The 15,696-nt window shown below is 45.2% G+C and overlaps 1 protein-coding gene across 4 annotated transcripts in view; it reads left to right on the top strand.

Annotated features, from left to right (window-relative positions):
* Positions 1-4,711: 4,711 nt before the first annotated feature.
* The window catches only part of SLC22A23 (solute carrier family 22 member 23), a 105,300-nt gene continuing 94,315 nt past the window's right edge, over positions 4,712-15,696 (top strand). For all 4 annotated transcript variants that reach the window (XM_062492395.1, XM_062492483.1, XM_062492552.1 and 1 more), the window contains exon 1: positions 4,712-6,138. In XM_062492395.1, the coding sequence (XP_062348379.1) occupies positions 5,605-6,138 (534 nt within the window). In that variant the 5' untranslated portion in view covers positions 4,712-5,604. The remainder of the gene's footprint in view (positions 6,139-15,696) is intronic.

Genomic DNA, 15,696 nt, shown 5'->3' on the forward strand with positions numbered 1-15,696 from the left:
AATTGTCAGCAATTATGTAATTATAGGTTGTAGCATAATGCACTATACATTAAAGTTTGCATCAGAATGCACATGCATGAGATCTAGGGCACAAATTCCCCAAGCAATCTTAGTTACAGCATTTACCAATGTCAGATTGCTTGACTTTGCAACACATACAATTTTTTCCAATAAATAGTGTATAAATAATTTCTCTGGTTTTAGGATAATACACAAAGCCATCCACATTCCTTAGTGTGCTCACATCCATAGGAGACAGGATGGGAGCCCTTCTCCTGCTTCATCCCTCCCCATATGGGGTACTTACCTCTACCAGCAGAGTAAATGACACAAATAATTGGTTCTCATCTTCTTTGAATCAGCATCAGAATATTTTTCCAGTGAGTTTCACCAATGTTTGCTGACATCAGAACAATGGTGGAAGTCAGGCATTGTTGGTTCAATCAGGATCATAAGAGAGCACACTGAAATGAGCACAGGTTTTTCTACCTGTTCCCCAGGTGGCTTAGCCCCTTTTACCACTTTCAACTCATTCTTCTTTCTTTTGCTTTATCTTACCTCGCATCCAGCTTTGACAGTACTCGCCTGACCCTCCTGAGCTGAAAAATCCCTTATGGCATTTTGATAAAGCACTGCACATCCGCATCCACCTCCACAGCCAATCCTGTTACAAGAGGAGGGGAGATTAGAGATCTCCTGATCCTTTTCAGCTTGAATTTTCATCTGATTCTATGAATACAGCATGCTTTTCTCCAGTATATAAACAGTCTTCATTCCAATAAGTAAGTTTATTAATCAAACTTTGTACCTAGTAGCTTTAGTTTATTAAGCTGTCATAATTTCACCTCTACAGTACAAGATTCCTGAAGACAAGAAAGGCAACGAAGCATGTATCCCATAAAACAATAAAATATAGCTACGGTTGTTGCTATGGAATGAAGTTGCTGAAAATTCCACATAAACCAGGAATTTATGCCAGGAGTTCTTCAAAGTACCGTGGCTGGCCTTCCAAGAATGTGAAAATGTTAATGCCAAGGCTAAGGGAGCTTGATTTCTTTTTCTTTCCTTTATGTAAACATGATAATATTTCTCTGAGTCCTGTCTGGAAAACCTCTTAAGCTGCAGTGGGTGCCAATAGACAGGATGTTTGTTCTGCAACAGGGCAATTAAACTGCTCCTGTCAGAGTAGGTCATAGTCACCTTCTCTGCTCCTCAACCCCAGTTAATGACCCAGGTCATAATGGTGCACAATTTTTCTAATATAACTCAATGAAGGTGGATAAATCAAACACATTGATTTGTTCTTTTCTTGAATACAGCTTATCTTTTAAACTGCACCTTTTTGTACTTCTGCGAAGGATTACCCCAAATATCCTGTTTCTTCTCCCTCAGGTCAAAGAGGCACTACTGGAGAAAACTTGATCACAAAATGTAGTTCCTCATGAAGCCTTGCTCAGGAGAGAGAGTCTTGATGCTTAGCTTCAGCATTTCTTCATGTGCCTACCACACGTTTGGAATATTCCGCTAAAGCAATTTTAATTTCCTCATTTAAATCAAGAACAGTTTTCACAGGAATATGTAAGAGTATTCCTCTTTTTTGAGAGATTTTTCTTCCCATAACATTTTGCTTCAGTAGTACTTATTTAATCAAAAATTTATTTCTTAGCTGCTAAAAATGTGTTTTCTTTCCTCTTTTGTCTGCAACCTTCTTCTACTCAGAAACAGTCTCTTGAGGATCACTGTTTCAAGGGCAAAACTCCTACTATGTAAAAATATGTAACCCTCCGGAATACGCCACCTTTGAAATTCTTTGGTTCCAAACAAAACTCAGGATGTAGAAGCAGCCCTGAAAAGGTATTTTGAATGAAAATGCTTGATCAGTTTGAGTAAGAGTTGTAACATCTCATTACAGGCTTTTTCACTGTACTGTATTAATTCTCTTTCTACAGATCTACTACACCTACCTGCTCCTCTAAGGGTTCTTTTCCTTCACACTTCCCCCCAGTTTTCAATTCTTTGCTTTCTTCAGTCAAATTTCTCCTTCCTCAGAACTTCAATTTGAGACCTCCATTCATAAAATTCTCTTTCTCTTAACTTTTTGCCCTCTCAGTCCCAAGCCATGATGAGACCTTATCCCCTTTGAGGGAAAAGACAGTGAGTGGTAGTTGGGAGTTTCCAGAAGACCTGTCACAAATGATCACATTGCAGAAGAAATTTAGGTACATTAGGAAGTTGGCAATGAGCTAATTATGAGCTCACAAGAAGCAAGCAGAGAGAAACCAGATCTTTCCATGGGATGAGTACAGAAGTGCTCCTTGGCAAGAATGGGTAACAACAAACACATAAAAAAAAGCGCCAATTCAACAAATAAAACTTAACTAGCAAGAGCATCCCAAGTAATGAGAAATCGTTTGTACGTACATCAGTGGTAAGAGGAAGTCAAAAGCAAGTGGATTACTCATCAGAGAGAGAAAGCTATTGACTAATGCCAGAGAGGGCTCCGACTGCCTCAGGCCATCTTTGCACCAGTGTTGGCTAAAAGAGGTCACTTGTGATCAGGTGACTGATGTAATACACATTAATGACAAGGGAATAAGTCTTCAGCCCACACTGGGGCAGAACCAGTTACTAGAGTACTTAGGTAACATCGTGATGTTCAATCCAACAGTCTGGCTGCACTTTATGCTGGGGTAGTGAAGGAAGTGGCTCAAACATCATTGGAAACACTATTGTTTATATCTGAGAATCCAAGGAATATGGCCAAGAAATAAGCAAACTGATGCCTGTCTTTAAAAGTGTGATTTGAACATAAATAAATAAGCCAAGTTTTCACCCCAGAAAGAATCTAGTAGATATAGATACACAATAGATACACAATTTGTAAACAGGCAGAAGGAAGCAATAGCAAATGCAGCTATTAATATGAACTTGTCAGTTAGAAACTAGGACAATCTGGGCAAATTTCCCTTGGCAATGAGAAGCAGACCGTTATGGAAGAGGGGAGACTGGACTCCACTCATCTGTGCCTTGGTTAGGCTCTATGCACATGCTTACAAGGAAGGGAATTCAGTTTATTTGAAAAATTTGGGCAGGGGGTACAAAAGTCCAGAAACAGCAGTTGTCAGTGTTTTACAAGGAAGAGGGTGGACTATAAATGCAGTTCCAAAGGGGGTGTTTCACTAGCAGCCTTTCGAGGTGGCATTAACTGGGGAGCAACTGCAAACACATCAGAGGATGAAATAAGAATTCAAAATAACCTTAAGAAGCTTCTTGGAAAGCAAAGAAGATGACTGAAAAGCAATGAGAGGAATTGTTTTTGCAGACAGGGTTACTCCCTGCACGCAAAGAGGCTGGGGCATTGCTGCTCTGTACAGGCTGCAGACACCAGCTGAGGAGAGACCAGAGAGCTGTAGACAGTCAGTGGCCAAAGGGACTGCAGGAGAAGCAGAAAAATTGCAGCTGGTGATCTCAAAGAAAACATGGCACAGGGATGTGATAGCAGCCATCAGATGTAAAAGGACACTGCAACACAGAAAGAGGAGACTTCCCTTGGCAGGGACTACCACATTCACATTTCAGCAAGGAATATTCAGAGAGGAGGATGGAGTGTCACCTGGAGAGGCTGTAGGGCCTCTGAAGTACTGAGTGTTCCTCAGAGCAGAACCCAGGGAAGCCCCACAAAAGGAACACAGAGCCACACCAAAGTGATGTAGATGTGAAACCTTTCTGATGTCCTCTGTAAGACAAAGAGCTAAAGGCAGGAAGATCTAAGGCATTAATGGTGTACAGTAATTTGCTAGCAGAGACCAGATCAAGTACATGAAATTCCATCAACAGCTCACTCTTCCATTTGTATTTGGCAATAACACCCATCCTCTTCTAATGCACACAAGCATTTTCTGCTCACTAGCTGTATTCACGTGTACAAGTGTATATTGATCTGTTTTCTCTCCTTCCTTTCTTACAAAGGAAAAAATAACCGCACAGTTCAGTAATGCACGGGCTGAGCTCCACGATGAAAATAGTCTGAGGCACTTACACGCCGAAGTAAATTTAGCTTAACATAAAAATAACCTTCAGAAATTTGAAACGCCTGTTTTACAATTAACGTCAGGTGCTAACAGGATATAATTTTCTTCAAAGTGCGTACCAAAGTGACAGGCTAACTGAAGAGACGCAGGCACGTCTCCTCGCCGCCCTCTAGGTGAGGGCCGCTCTCAGAAATGTTCCCTTAAATTTTCGCTTCTTCCCTTCGAGTCTCGTCCTTTCTTCAGCCACACAGGGTGCTCCTGCGGCTCGGCGGTGCGGTGCGCTCCCGCCCTGCCCGCTGCAGCCGCGCTGCGTTATTAAAGGCACACACACCGTGTAAATAATTGATACAGAGCTAGCGCGCTGCGGAGCCCGAGCGCCTCCTCCTCTTCTTTCCCAGCCCTGCCCGCCCCACCGCCCTACCTGCCCCGGCCCGCCGGAGCTCAGCGCGGCCGCGGGGCGGCGCGAAGCCCCCACAAAGCCGCCCCGCGCCCTCCCCGCCCCGCGGCGCCGTCCCGCCCCCGGCGGCGGTGGGTCCCTGGCTGGGGCCGGGCCGGGCCGGGCCGAGCCGGGCCGGCGGCGCGGCGGGAGCAGGTGCGGCCACCCGGCACCACGGGGGCGGAGCGAGGGGCGGTGGCTCCGGGCCGGCAGGTGGGGGCTGCCGGGATCCGGGCGGGTTCGCCCGTCCGCCCGCCTCTGGAGGTGCGGCCGGCGGCACGGCGCGGCCAGCGGGCTGCTGCGGTAGGCGCACGGCGGCAGCGGTGACCGCGTCCGCAGCCCGGGCCGCGGAGGGGCCGGCGGGACCCCTTGCTGCAGAGCCAGATGTGCGGGACGCGGGGCTGCGAGGGGTCGGCGGGGAGGTGCCGGGGGCTGCCGCCGCCGCTGCTGCCGCGGCCGGGGGGGAGCCCTTAGCTGTGCGGGAAGCGGGGAAGCCGTCTCGAGAACTGTTATTTTCTTCTCCTCCTTCCTTTGCCTTGCCTCTTATCCCTCCTCCCCCTCCTCACCAAAACCGGGAGAAGAGGCGTGTTCGGTGCCTTGCTGCACCGGTTTTGCTTGGTTTGTTGTTGCAGGGCTTGGTTCGCGGGGTGGCCGGCTTTCTTCTTTTTTTTTTTTTTTTCCTTTTCTCTTCCAACCTCCCCGCCTTCTCCCTTCCTCTCCTTTGGCCCATCGCATGCTTGGATCCGGCTGGATCCTTCCTTTTATTTTCGGCCGTGCCTCTCGGAAGGGGGAAGGGAGAGCTGGGATGAGTGCAGCTTGACGCACAGGCGAGGAGCGGGAGGGCACCGCCGGCAGCTGCAGAGGTTCGTGGCCGCAGGGTGCGGGTGAGGAACGGAGACAGCGAGGGGCTCCCTCGGTGCCTCCCCCTTTCTTCGCCCCTGTCCTTCCTCCCCTCCTCCCTCTCTCCCTCCCCCATCCGTCTCCTGCCGGGTCCGGCTGGGAGCGTGTGTGCAATATCTTACGCTGCAAGGTGTGTGTGTGTGTGTGTGCGCGCGAGCGGAGCAGAGGGAGGGAAGGACTCGCGAGGGAGCCGGGACTGCCCCGGCCCCCCCTATGTGAGCCTCCCCGGGCGGCCGGATGGCGATAGACCGACGCCGTGAGGCGGGCGGCGGGGGCCGGCCGCTGCCGGAGGAGAACGGCTCGGTGCCGGGGGCCGTGGGGGGGGGAGCCGCCGCCGCCCCCCCGGGGCCGCCCCCCGCCAACGCCGCCGGGGCCGAGATCCAGGCGGTGCCGGTGCCGCCGCCCGCCGCCGCCTGCAGCCCGCTGCTCCTCGACTACGACGGCTCGGTGCTACCCTTCCTTGGGGGGCTGGGCGGCCGGTACCAGCGGACCCTGGTGCTGCTCACCTGGGTCCCGGCGCTCGTCATCGGCTTCAGCAAGTTCTCGGACTCCTTCCTCCTGGACCAGCCCGACTTCTGGTGCCGGGAGGCGGACGGGCAGGGCAATTGGAGCGGGACCTTGGCGCCGATCCACGCCAACCACAGCGGCAACGGGAGCATCTTCCCCCCGCCAGGGCTGCCCACCCCCGCGGGGGGCAACGCCAGCGAGTGCGGCTGCCGCGAGTGGCACTACCGCATCAGAGCCGGCCTCGTCCAAAACGTCGTGAGCAAGGTGAGAAAGGCGACTTCCCTCGGCCCCCCTCCCTGTCCAGTCCTCGCGGACTCTCTCGGCACACGCTCTTTCCAAGGCAAGGGGAGCCGCTGGACACGATGCGGATCTGTCCTTGCGTGCTGCAGCTGGGTCAGTCAAGTCCCCGTGGGTTAGCCTCCCACCCGGAGAAAGTCAGTCCCGCATTCCCGCAGCCCTTTCCTTCCCGCAGCCCTTTCCTTCCCGCAGCCCTTTCCTTCCCGCAGCCCTTTCCTTCCCGCAGCCCTTTCCTTCCCGCAGCCCTTTCCTTCCCGCAGCCCTTTCCTTCCCGCAGCCCTTTCCTTCCCGCAGCCCTTTCCTTCCCGCTGTGTCACACCAGGTGTCCAGCCTGTGGACTTGTACCCACACGCTGGTTGCAGCACAAAGCTGCAAAGTTATGTCCTGAAACGGGATCCTGTGTGTCTATCTGGGCTCCTGGTACTGTCCTGATGTCTCTAGGTGTCTGTGGGAAAGCTGCTGTAGGCATGTGCCCCAGCTGATGAGGGGAAAGGGTTGCAGAAAGGGCTCCAGCTGATCTTTGTGCAAGTATACTAAAGCAGCCCTACACACCAAAAACCAGGCTGATTTTTGGGGAAGGTGAAGAAATGCTGACTGTTGTGAATAAAATAAGACAAAAGTTCTGAATTCTTCTGGTTTTGTATTTACTATCTTGAAAACTGTTTTGGCACACAGCAGTTAAAGAAATGTCTCACACAAGTTGTTTTACTCCAGAAGCAGAAAGTGCATGCTGCTGTGTTTTGTGTTTCCTCATGTAATGGCTAAAGTGGGAAATTTCTAGTGAAGAGACTGTGCTGCTTTCTGCTCTTGCCTTGTATTTGCTGAGTAGTGCATATAAAAAAGAACATGTTCCCTTTTCACCTGTAAGCTTTTGCTTGTTTCTAATATCAGCCCTGCAAAAGCTCCACAGGCTGCAGATGGGCCTTATTGATATTAACAGGCAGCTGGAGTTCCTGGAAATGTAAAATGAAATGGTTACACCAGGGAAGTAGTTCCCTTAATCTCAAGACCCCCTCCTAAGATCAGCAAAAATTACTTCCTGCCTGGGAGCAGTGTTTAGGCTTAACTGTGTTTGTCTAGTTGGGATAAAGAAACGAGACAACAATCAGATGAACAACATAATTGTGCTTTGGTCAGCCAGCACGCACTTATATTGAATCATTGAAAATCATTTCAGTTTCTCTTTATGTCCCTTGAAAGAGTGTACAACAGGGAAAAAGCAAATCCCTCAGTACTTTGAACCCAGTATGGATTAAAAAGAAGGTAACCTGGCTAAACTCCTTTCATGAGAGGAAACATAGCCACATGTCAGATCTGAATGGTTTGTGATACAGAAATGTGTAAGAAAATTAGACATTTAGGAAGGTCAGATTTTCTTCTTTTTATATCCAGAGACTGGATATTCATACGTTTGGGGGTTTAACACTGAAGCTTTAGCATGAAAAAAGTATCTTGAAATATTTTTTTAGTCTAAACTTTAAAAAAATTTGTTGGAAATGTTTGAATCTTTTGAAGGTCATCGTCAAGTTGGCCACAAAAGGTCAAGGGAGAGTTAGTTTGCTGTCTTGCATGCTTCTTTAGAGATAATAAAAAAAGTGTTCTTTGGAAGAACTTGCGGTAAAGGGCAGATCAATTTTAAGGGATAAACAAACATCTGTGGCCCCTGCTGTCTTGTTTTGTATTAGAAAGAATAATAATCATCTTTTGAGACTACAGGTTTTTCCAGTGTGGATTTTTTGTTTTTATTGTATGCTCACTTCCAGAAACCTGGTATCTTTTTTGCTTTGATTAGTAATCCCATGTAATTATAATTAGATTGTTTTCTCAGGGTCAGGATTCCTCCTTAGTTTGTACTTTGGTTTTGTTTTGGGGGTTTTCTGGGTGGGTGTGCTGCCTGTTTTTTCCTAATGAAGAAAGAGAGGAAAAACCCAGACAGAAGATCATTCTAGCTTGATTTGGACTTCATTTCTTATCAGTCCTCAGGAGCTCCAATACTCTGGGAGCAATTCTTGTAACTGCTGACTCTTCTTGCATGCATTTCATTGTCCTTTGTGAGAAAGAGCTGCTCTGGATGATTTCAAGAGACTGGATGTTCAGATCACCCTTAACTCTCCTCAAAAATACATTTATTTCTGTAATGTATTATGCAATGTTCTCATCTTTCCAAATAGAGTTTTATTAAATCTTAGTCTAATATATGCTCATCTGTGTAGTAGCCAGGGGTTATATTGAAATATCATAAAGAGAGCCAAAAGTATATTAATAAAAAATGTACTTTTGTTTGGCAAGTAAATCCTCTTGTACTTACCTTCAGTGGTCTGAGCTAATAGCCGCTGGATGTTCCATCATTGGTTTGTATTCAGAAACAATGAAACAATTCTGGTTATTTAGCACAAATCTTATTTGATGTGTGTGCATATGAAACATCACTGCTCCCCCCATTCCTCAGGGGCAGGATAACTGTCCTTAGACTGTGTTAAGTTCCACTGTCTCCATAGCCTCTCTTCTAATGGTACACCCTTCATCAGATGCTGTATCCCTTCTGCTATATCAGAAGCTGTCCAGGCTTTCTCAGCCATCCCTTCCCTGGTGCCCATTTTCTCCCAGCCTGTGTCACGCTGGGGATTGATGGAGTGGAGGTCTTGCTATTTCCTCTCAGCCTTGCTCAGTGCTTTGTTTATCCCCACTTCTCTTGCTGGAGCCAGGGGTGGCCTTGCACCTTTCTTGAAGATTGGTACTGCCATGTTAGATGCTGTTGTTATCCTGACCTGCTTGACTGAGTCACTGACAACGGTGCTTTTTATAGTGCTGCCAGTCATTAGAACTGGAAATGGCAATAAAGGACATAGTGCATATTATTTACCACTGCTGAAATACATGTAGTGAAGAGGTCAGATGCATAATTTAACCACAGGGATTCCAGTGGCCATGTTAAATCACCCTTCTGAGCTAATGTCCTGACTTGGCACATAAATCTTGGTCTTTAGCTTGGTTTGTACATAAATATCTTCCCTTGGCACATTTCACTTGCAAGGCTTTATCACTGCTAAATGATTCTTTGAAGATTTTAATCTATTCTTTATCCCAACATCAACATCACCATACTGTTATAAACAGAGTGCACACGTATTTCTTGAGAGGCACATCCTAAACCAACCCTTAGGCAAAATGCTAGTTAAAAAAAAGTCTTTTTAATGGTCCATGTATCATCTCACCAGTGTCCAAATGAAGGATGCTGAGAAACACTCTTTTAATTTTTTTCTGTGGGAAAGCCTGAGATCTCCTTTTAGCCAATTGCAAAGCGGTGCTTCAGGTAAATTATTAGCATTAACACAATGAGCAACATATTGACAACTAAATATATGTAGCCCTGAAGCTTAGCAGGAAGCTGGAGTACGTGCTCAGCAGGGACTTTTCCTAACTCTCTCACTAACTTCTTTAGCGCCTGCATGTTCTGACCATCTGCAAAGCCAGCTGTTATCTTGGGACAATGTTTTCATGGAAGCTCTTAGTTACAGGACTGATGGTTGTTGTTTTTTTCACTCTGTTACTAGGATGACCCATCCTCTGTGTTTGATTGCATTAAGTGGTGGGGTTGTTTGCTGTTCTGCATGCTAATTTGTATAATGGGGACCAAAAGCTGGTGATAGACAAGGACTGGGCTTGATTAAATTTCAGCGGTTGATGGCACATCATCCCTCTGTGTGCACTTGCAACGTTCTAGATCATTCTACCTCTTGGGGTTGGCATAAGAGGGAAGTGGTTAGTTGAAGGCTGCATAATAATCACTTGGAGTAATTATGAAATAATATTTCATGTCTAGTCACAAGGGAATTCCTGTTGTGACTACTTTTATGCTCCAGATGCCTTGTTTTCCTGCAATGCTGTTAGTTTGGCTCTCAACTTCCCACTTGATTTGGGTTGAGTCATCTTCTTTCCAAAGTAACATGGCAATCATTTTACCTATTTGCCAGTGGTTCAAACATTCTCATGCCAATTTGGCTGAGCCTCTAGCAATTTGTCCCTGCCAAAACAAGCAGAGCTGAAGTCAGAGGAGCCAAATGGTTCAGGGGCAAAGATATCTGAACTTGGATTGATTTGATCTGTGACTGGTGCTCTTTGTTCCTGTAAAGGCAGATGTCTGTGCTTAACCAGTCTTCCTTCTCCTTGCTTTTATTGCAGTTCTGGCACTTGTTTGGACACACCTTCATCTGATTCAGCTTGTTAGCCTGATAGAAAACTTCCTCTTAAAAGAATTTTTTTCTTCTTTTCCTGGATATTCTTCTGGGTTAATTGAAGTTAAATTGTTCTGTTCAGTACCATGTGCTTTACTCTGTGGTGTTGTCCCATGGGATTATTTGTGGTATTTGCAAGTAGCCAGAAATGATAAAACAAACAAATTTCTTTGTGATAATAGTGATGATGAATTTGGCACACCCTGCAGAATAATATTTCTTGGGGTAGAGGATAAGTGTACATTTTAAATGGACATTCAGAATATAGTTATTAATTACTTTGAAGGGATCACTCTGACAAGGTCCTTCCCAAAATAAGGATTGTGCCACCCTTATCTGCTCCCATTTGTGCCTGTAATCTCATTTGTTTCTGCATATTCTCCAGTTGGCTGGTCTCTGCAAAGAGACTTTAGAAATGCTGATGCTTCTTTTTTTCCCTGCAACTGACAGGATTTGTCTTATCGATGTTAGTTCCTGGCTGACTGGCTCCTACCCAGTCCCAAATAAATGAAAACCTTGAGTTATTGTACTCACTGTGGTAGTTGGATCAGAAGTGGCAATACTGAAGCTACTACATCACTTTGTTTCCAGTGAACAGATTGAAGGGGGTGTAGGGATCTGCAAGGCAGAGGCTTGCAGTGGGCAGGAAGTCTGTTCTAAATTTCTTTTAGTCAAGGCTTTGGAATGACTCTCAGCTTCTAGTAGGTGCTGAAGGGGTCAACAAGTCCCTGTGGTCAGAGGTATCCAGAAATACTGCTAGACCAGAGCAAATACCTGCTACTATTTTATTTCATGGCTTCCTCAACTATGTGAGAGATCCAGACCTATTTTTTTTTCCCTTCTTCCCTCTCCAAGCTAGCTGATAAAGAGGCAGTGGTTACTGCTCTGAGCCTTCACAAACTTGAAAAATCTTTTTGTTAAGAGGAGACAAAGGGGAGCTGTTGGCTTGTCCCCTGGTGCCTGATTACACACACTGAGCATGGTGACAGAACCTCCCGATTATCAGGGCACAGGTGAGCAACACCCTAAAAGAACAAGGGCAAGTTTCTGGCTGAGTGGCATCAAGGAAGGGGACGGCTGTTTTGGGAACAGCATCTGCAACTTCCCATGTGAAGAGCTGTCCTCTGCCTGCAATCACTAAATAATCTGATGTTTGAACTAACCAAGTATGCTATAACAAGGCTTCTTGTTTAATGAGCCTAGATACTGGTTTTACGTTTTTAGGGGTGTTATATACTAGCCAAAGCCCTTTAAAGCAGTTGGTCCAGAAATTAGAGACTGGATTAAGACCAATACTATCATCAGAATTCAGGTAGTTTTGGTTTTTTTGTCTGGCATGGATTCTTTTTTGCTACAGGAAATGTACATGCACTTCATGTTTATTATCACCCTTAAGATAAAGCATCTCAGTTACAGAAATCTGATTTCAACTTACAATAAATAGTTTGTGGCATTGCTAGAACTAAGAATGATCCTTCAGGAAGGTAATTCCATATTGAAATCTCTTTAAGACATTCTCAGCTTTTCAAGGCTTGCCATCGAGCCTTTCCTATAAGTAATTATTCATGTATATGTCAAACATCTGCCTTTTTTTTTTAACCTCCTGGATGGACGTGATGTTTGAAATGCTTGGGGTTCTGTTTGTTTTTGTTTCCACTCCCTAATACATCCTGTATCTCTGTCACATAATTTAAATATACCGACCCTGCCCATGTTGTGACAGAAATTGCTGGCTGTGGTGAATGTTTACCAGCTGTGCAGGCAGTCTAACCCCAAATTTCTGAAGTGCACTAGCAGTTTTACCTCTCTTCTTACCCTGGCTACAAGACTGCAGTTATAAAAGGTGACTTCGTGTGTTTTTAAAGCATTTGTGAAAGAAAGGAACTGGCACTCAGGAAGGCATGTAATTTGGAGCCAGTTCTGATGGAGACGTTGAGATGAGGCTCACAGGACAGCCAGACTTCAGGGGTTCATTTCTTAATGTAACAGCATCTGGAAAGCACAAGATATATGGTTTTCTTGAACATCAAAATTTTGACCATACTGATGGTGAAAAGTCTTAAATTAAATCCTACCAAATCAGTTCTAGAGAACTGTTAACTTTAGAAAATTATCAAAGTGATACAGTGCTTTTATGTACCTAATCTTTTGTTTTCTCTGTCAATTTGTTCCTGCTTACCTGGCATCCCTGCTCAGGACAGCTATTCTCCCTCCCTCCTTTTCATATTCTTTCCTCTTCCCGCTCTTCAGTGCAGCCAGGCTGGCGCTGGCTTACCCGCAAGTAACTGTGGAATTAATTAGGCTGAGATCTTGCTACAGAACAAAGGACTGGGGTTTGCTGCAGACAATGTGCAGAAGATCAGAGTAGCCTGTTGTAGGAATGTGCTGCAGCTTTGCAACACTGCTGATTGTTCAGTTCTGCCCCGAATTCCAGCAAAACAGCTTCTCTCAGGTTTTGGTCACCTCAACTCAAATGTGTGTTTAGCTCTCATAACGTAATTTATTTTTATTTTTTTTACCAGCTGACTTCTGACAGCAGATGGCTTTGTGTGCCTTCTAAATTCCCTTTTAAAGTCAAAGAAGAAGGAAGGAACCTGAAGGAGGGAGAAAGGAGTTTCAACACCCTTTCAATGCGTGTCATCAGGGTGTGTTGCAGAGGTTTCCAGGCAAACTCCATTTCAGTGTCTGAGCTGCTCAGCACTACTGGAGCTGCATTGGTCCACACCCAGTCTTGGTGCTGGGGAGCCTGCCCCTACACCAGCCTGTAAAAAGTGGCAAGCAACAGGGATTAATGCATGTGTTGAGTTGTTCCTGCTGACCCATGCCATGTCATCCCTGCTGGGAACATGCAATAGGTTTGTAGCTACTGCCCCAAAGGAGGTTATCAGTGCTGCGCTTGGTGTGGCTAGCATGCTTGGGGTGGAACCTCCTGCCTGTTCTGTGAGCTGATGAGGAGACAGTAAATGTGCTGTGAGCCTGATGGGCTGGGTAGGGAAGTTCAGTGTGTAGTACAAGGCTTTGATAACATTTGTTATTTTTTCTTATAATCTGGGAGAGCCCCAATTGCTGGTTGTTACACTGAAAAACAAGAACAAAAGATTAGGTAAGTGGATGTATCCTGATCCTCATTTCTGGGATGCCTATCTAGATTCCCCCAGGAGCAAAGCTATGAGAATCAGGAATGCTGCTTGTGGAATGCAGGGAAGTGGTATGTTTGCTTTCTCCAGCAGCAAGTGATTTATAGTTACCCTTGTGCATTGTTTTCCGAGCAGGGTGGTCTGGTTCCCTAAAAAAGGTTCTTTGCCTCCAGACAGTGGTGGAAGAATTAATTTTGGCCCAAGTACTATCTCCCTGCTACCCTGCAGCACTCTGGAGTTGCCTGTTTTCCTCCTGGCCTTCAGGCCAAAGTCCATGATCATGCAGACAGTGTTGCAATGTGCACCCTAGAAATATGACTAAGGATAGGGACTGTAAATTAAACTGTAAGACCTTTTCCCTGCTGTGTCTTCCACAGCTGTGTAAAACGCTGTCTGCTTGAACAACACAAGCTTGACAGACCAGTTTCACCTTCTGATTTGTGAACCAAGTGGAATATTTTTCTCCCTTCTTCCCTACCCTTAATATTCATTTAGGACTGATTTAATACCAGACCCAGGGGTTATTTCCCCTCTCCTTTTCTTGCCTGAGTTGCAATAGCCATAGTTTGCAAATGATGAGAGGGCAAGGTCATAGCAGCAATAATTGCATGCCAGAGTTAAGGTGTCTGATCTTTTTATCTAAGGTGGCAAGTATTTCTTATGAGGAATTACGTTTTCCTATTACCTACCGCTTCACCCTTCTCAATTTCAGAGTTTTATGCCATGCTTGATACCATGCTTTGGTACTTTTTCCCCTGGATTTAAAAAAATCCAACAAGATAGTAAGCTAGGTGTTGCCATGTTAGCCCTGTCAAGCCTGCACCATATTTTGTGCATGCCTGTTTTGTCAGTCTGAAGAATACTAGTCCACAAAGTGTTAACTTGTTTTTGACAATGAGATGATAGTGAATGTTAATATTTAACTACCATGTTGCAGGGTTTTTTACATGTCTTCTATTTACAGGGCTTAGACCAGTTCAAACTACGAATCTGATAGCTAGTTTTACTCTTTTAGTTTGGTTGTGAAGTCAGTCCCAGCAGCACACACCTTGTCCAGAATAAATGTGGTTGCCAGCTGAAAACTGAGGGATGGTACTCAAATGCCACTTTTCAGTGTGTGTGTCTCAGTCCTAGGGATGGTTGTGGTTGCTCATGGTCTTTTCATGCAGCCAGAGGGAGGCAAACAGCTGCAAGGTCTTACAGCAAAGACTAGATCAAAAATTAGTCACTTCTGTGGCGAAGTCTTCTAATCATGTCAGAATGCATGTAGAAAAGCTACTTAGTTGCAGCACAGAGATGTAAAAAGAGACATTGAAATATGCTGATGCTGCTCTGTGGAAAATTATTAAGATAGTATTATGAATACCGTGCAGGAAAGCTTCAAGCAAGATTTTGTATCTCCCAACTCTTTGATGTTAGATGACACTATGGAGTTGGGAAAAACTATGCAGATCACATCAGCTGAGAAACAAGTTAGTTGACTAATCTGTGGATGGCAAAGGCTGAGAGAGATCTAAATGTCTCAGAATAAAGGGAACTCCTACTGAAAATAAAAGAAGTAGTGATGAAGAAGTGGGTGGTACATGGATGCTACTAAAATTGATTTAATCATGTTGAGTATTCAGAAGATTGTCATATGATTAGCAAATCATATTTTAATTGTTAGCATATTAGCAATTATTATTTACTTAGCAAACTTCTTTCTTCCCTCTCCCTTTGGGGAAAAGAAACAGGTCTGTGATGAAAGCAAGTTTGGGATGAGAAGAGCTAATTGCTCCTGACTAAAGTGTGAAGTTGAAGGGTAGTTAAAATTTTTCAGTTCTGCACTGTCTTGGGGGCATTATCTTGGGATTCTCTTGATGTGCCCAGTGGAGATCTTGGAGGGTCTTTTTTTCTTATGGCATAGACTAAGGAACAATTTAGTGCAGAGCACTAAATTTAAAATCTTTTCCAAGTTAGTTTACTGGCATTGAAATAGAGTCAATATGTGTCCTTTTGCATATTTGAAATTCTGAGCTTGTTTTGTGACTGCAATGTTGCTTGAGCTTTCTCTTCATGCTGGGGATATGTCCCTTAAAGGTGAGACATGACTGAAAGGCTTTAGAAAGGCATTTTATCTGCCTGGGGGGAATGGAGCCACACATATACTGCTT

This window comes from Cinclus cinclus, chromosome 1, assembly GCF_963662255.1.
Source record: "Cinclus cinclus chromosome 1, bCinCin1.1, whole genome shotgun sequence".
NCBI classification, from domain to species: Eukaryota; Metazoa; Chordata; class Aves; order Passeriformes; family Cinclidae; genus Cinclus; species Cinclus cinclus.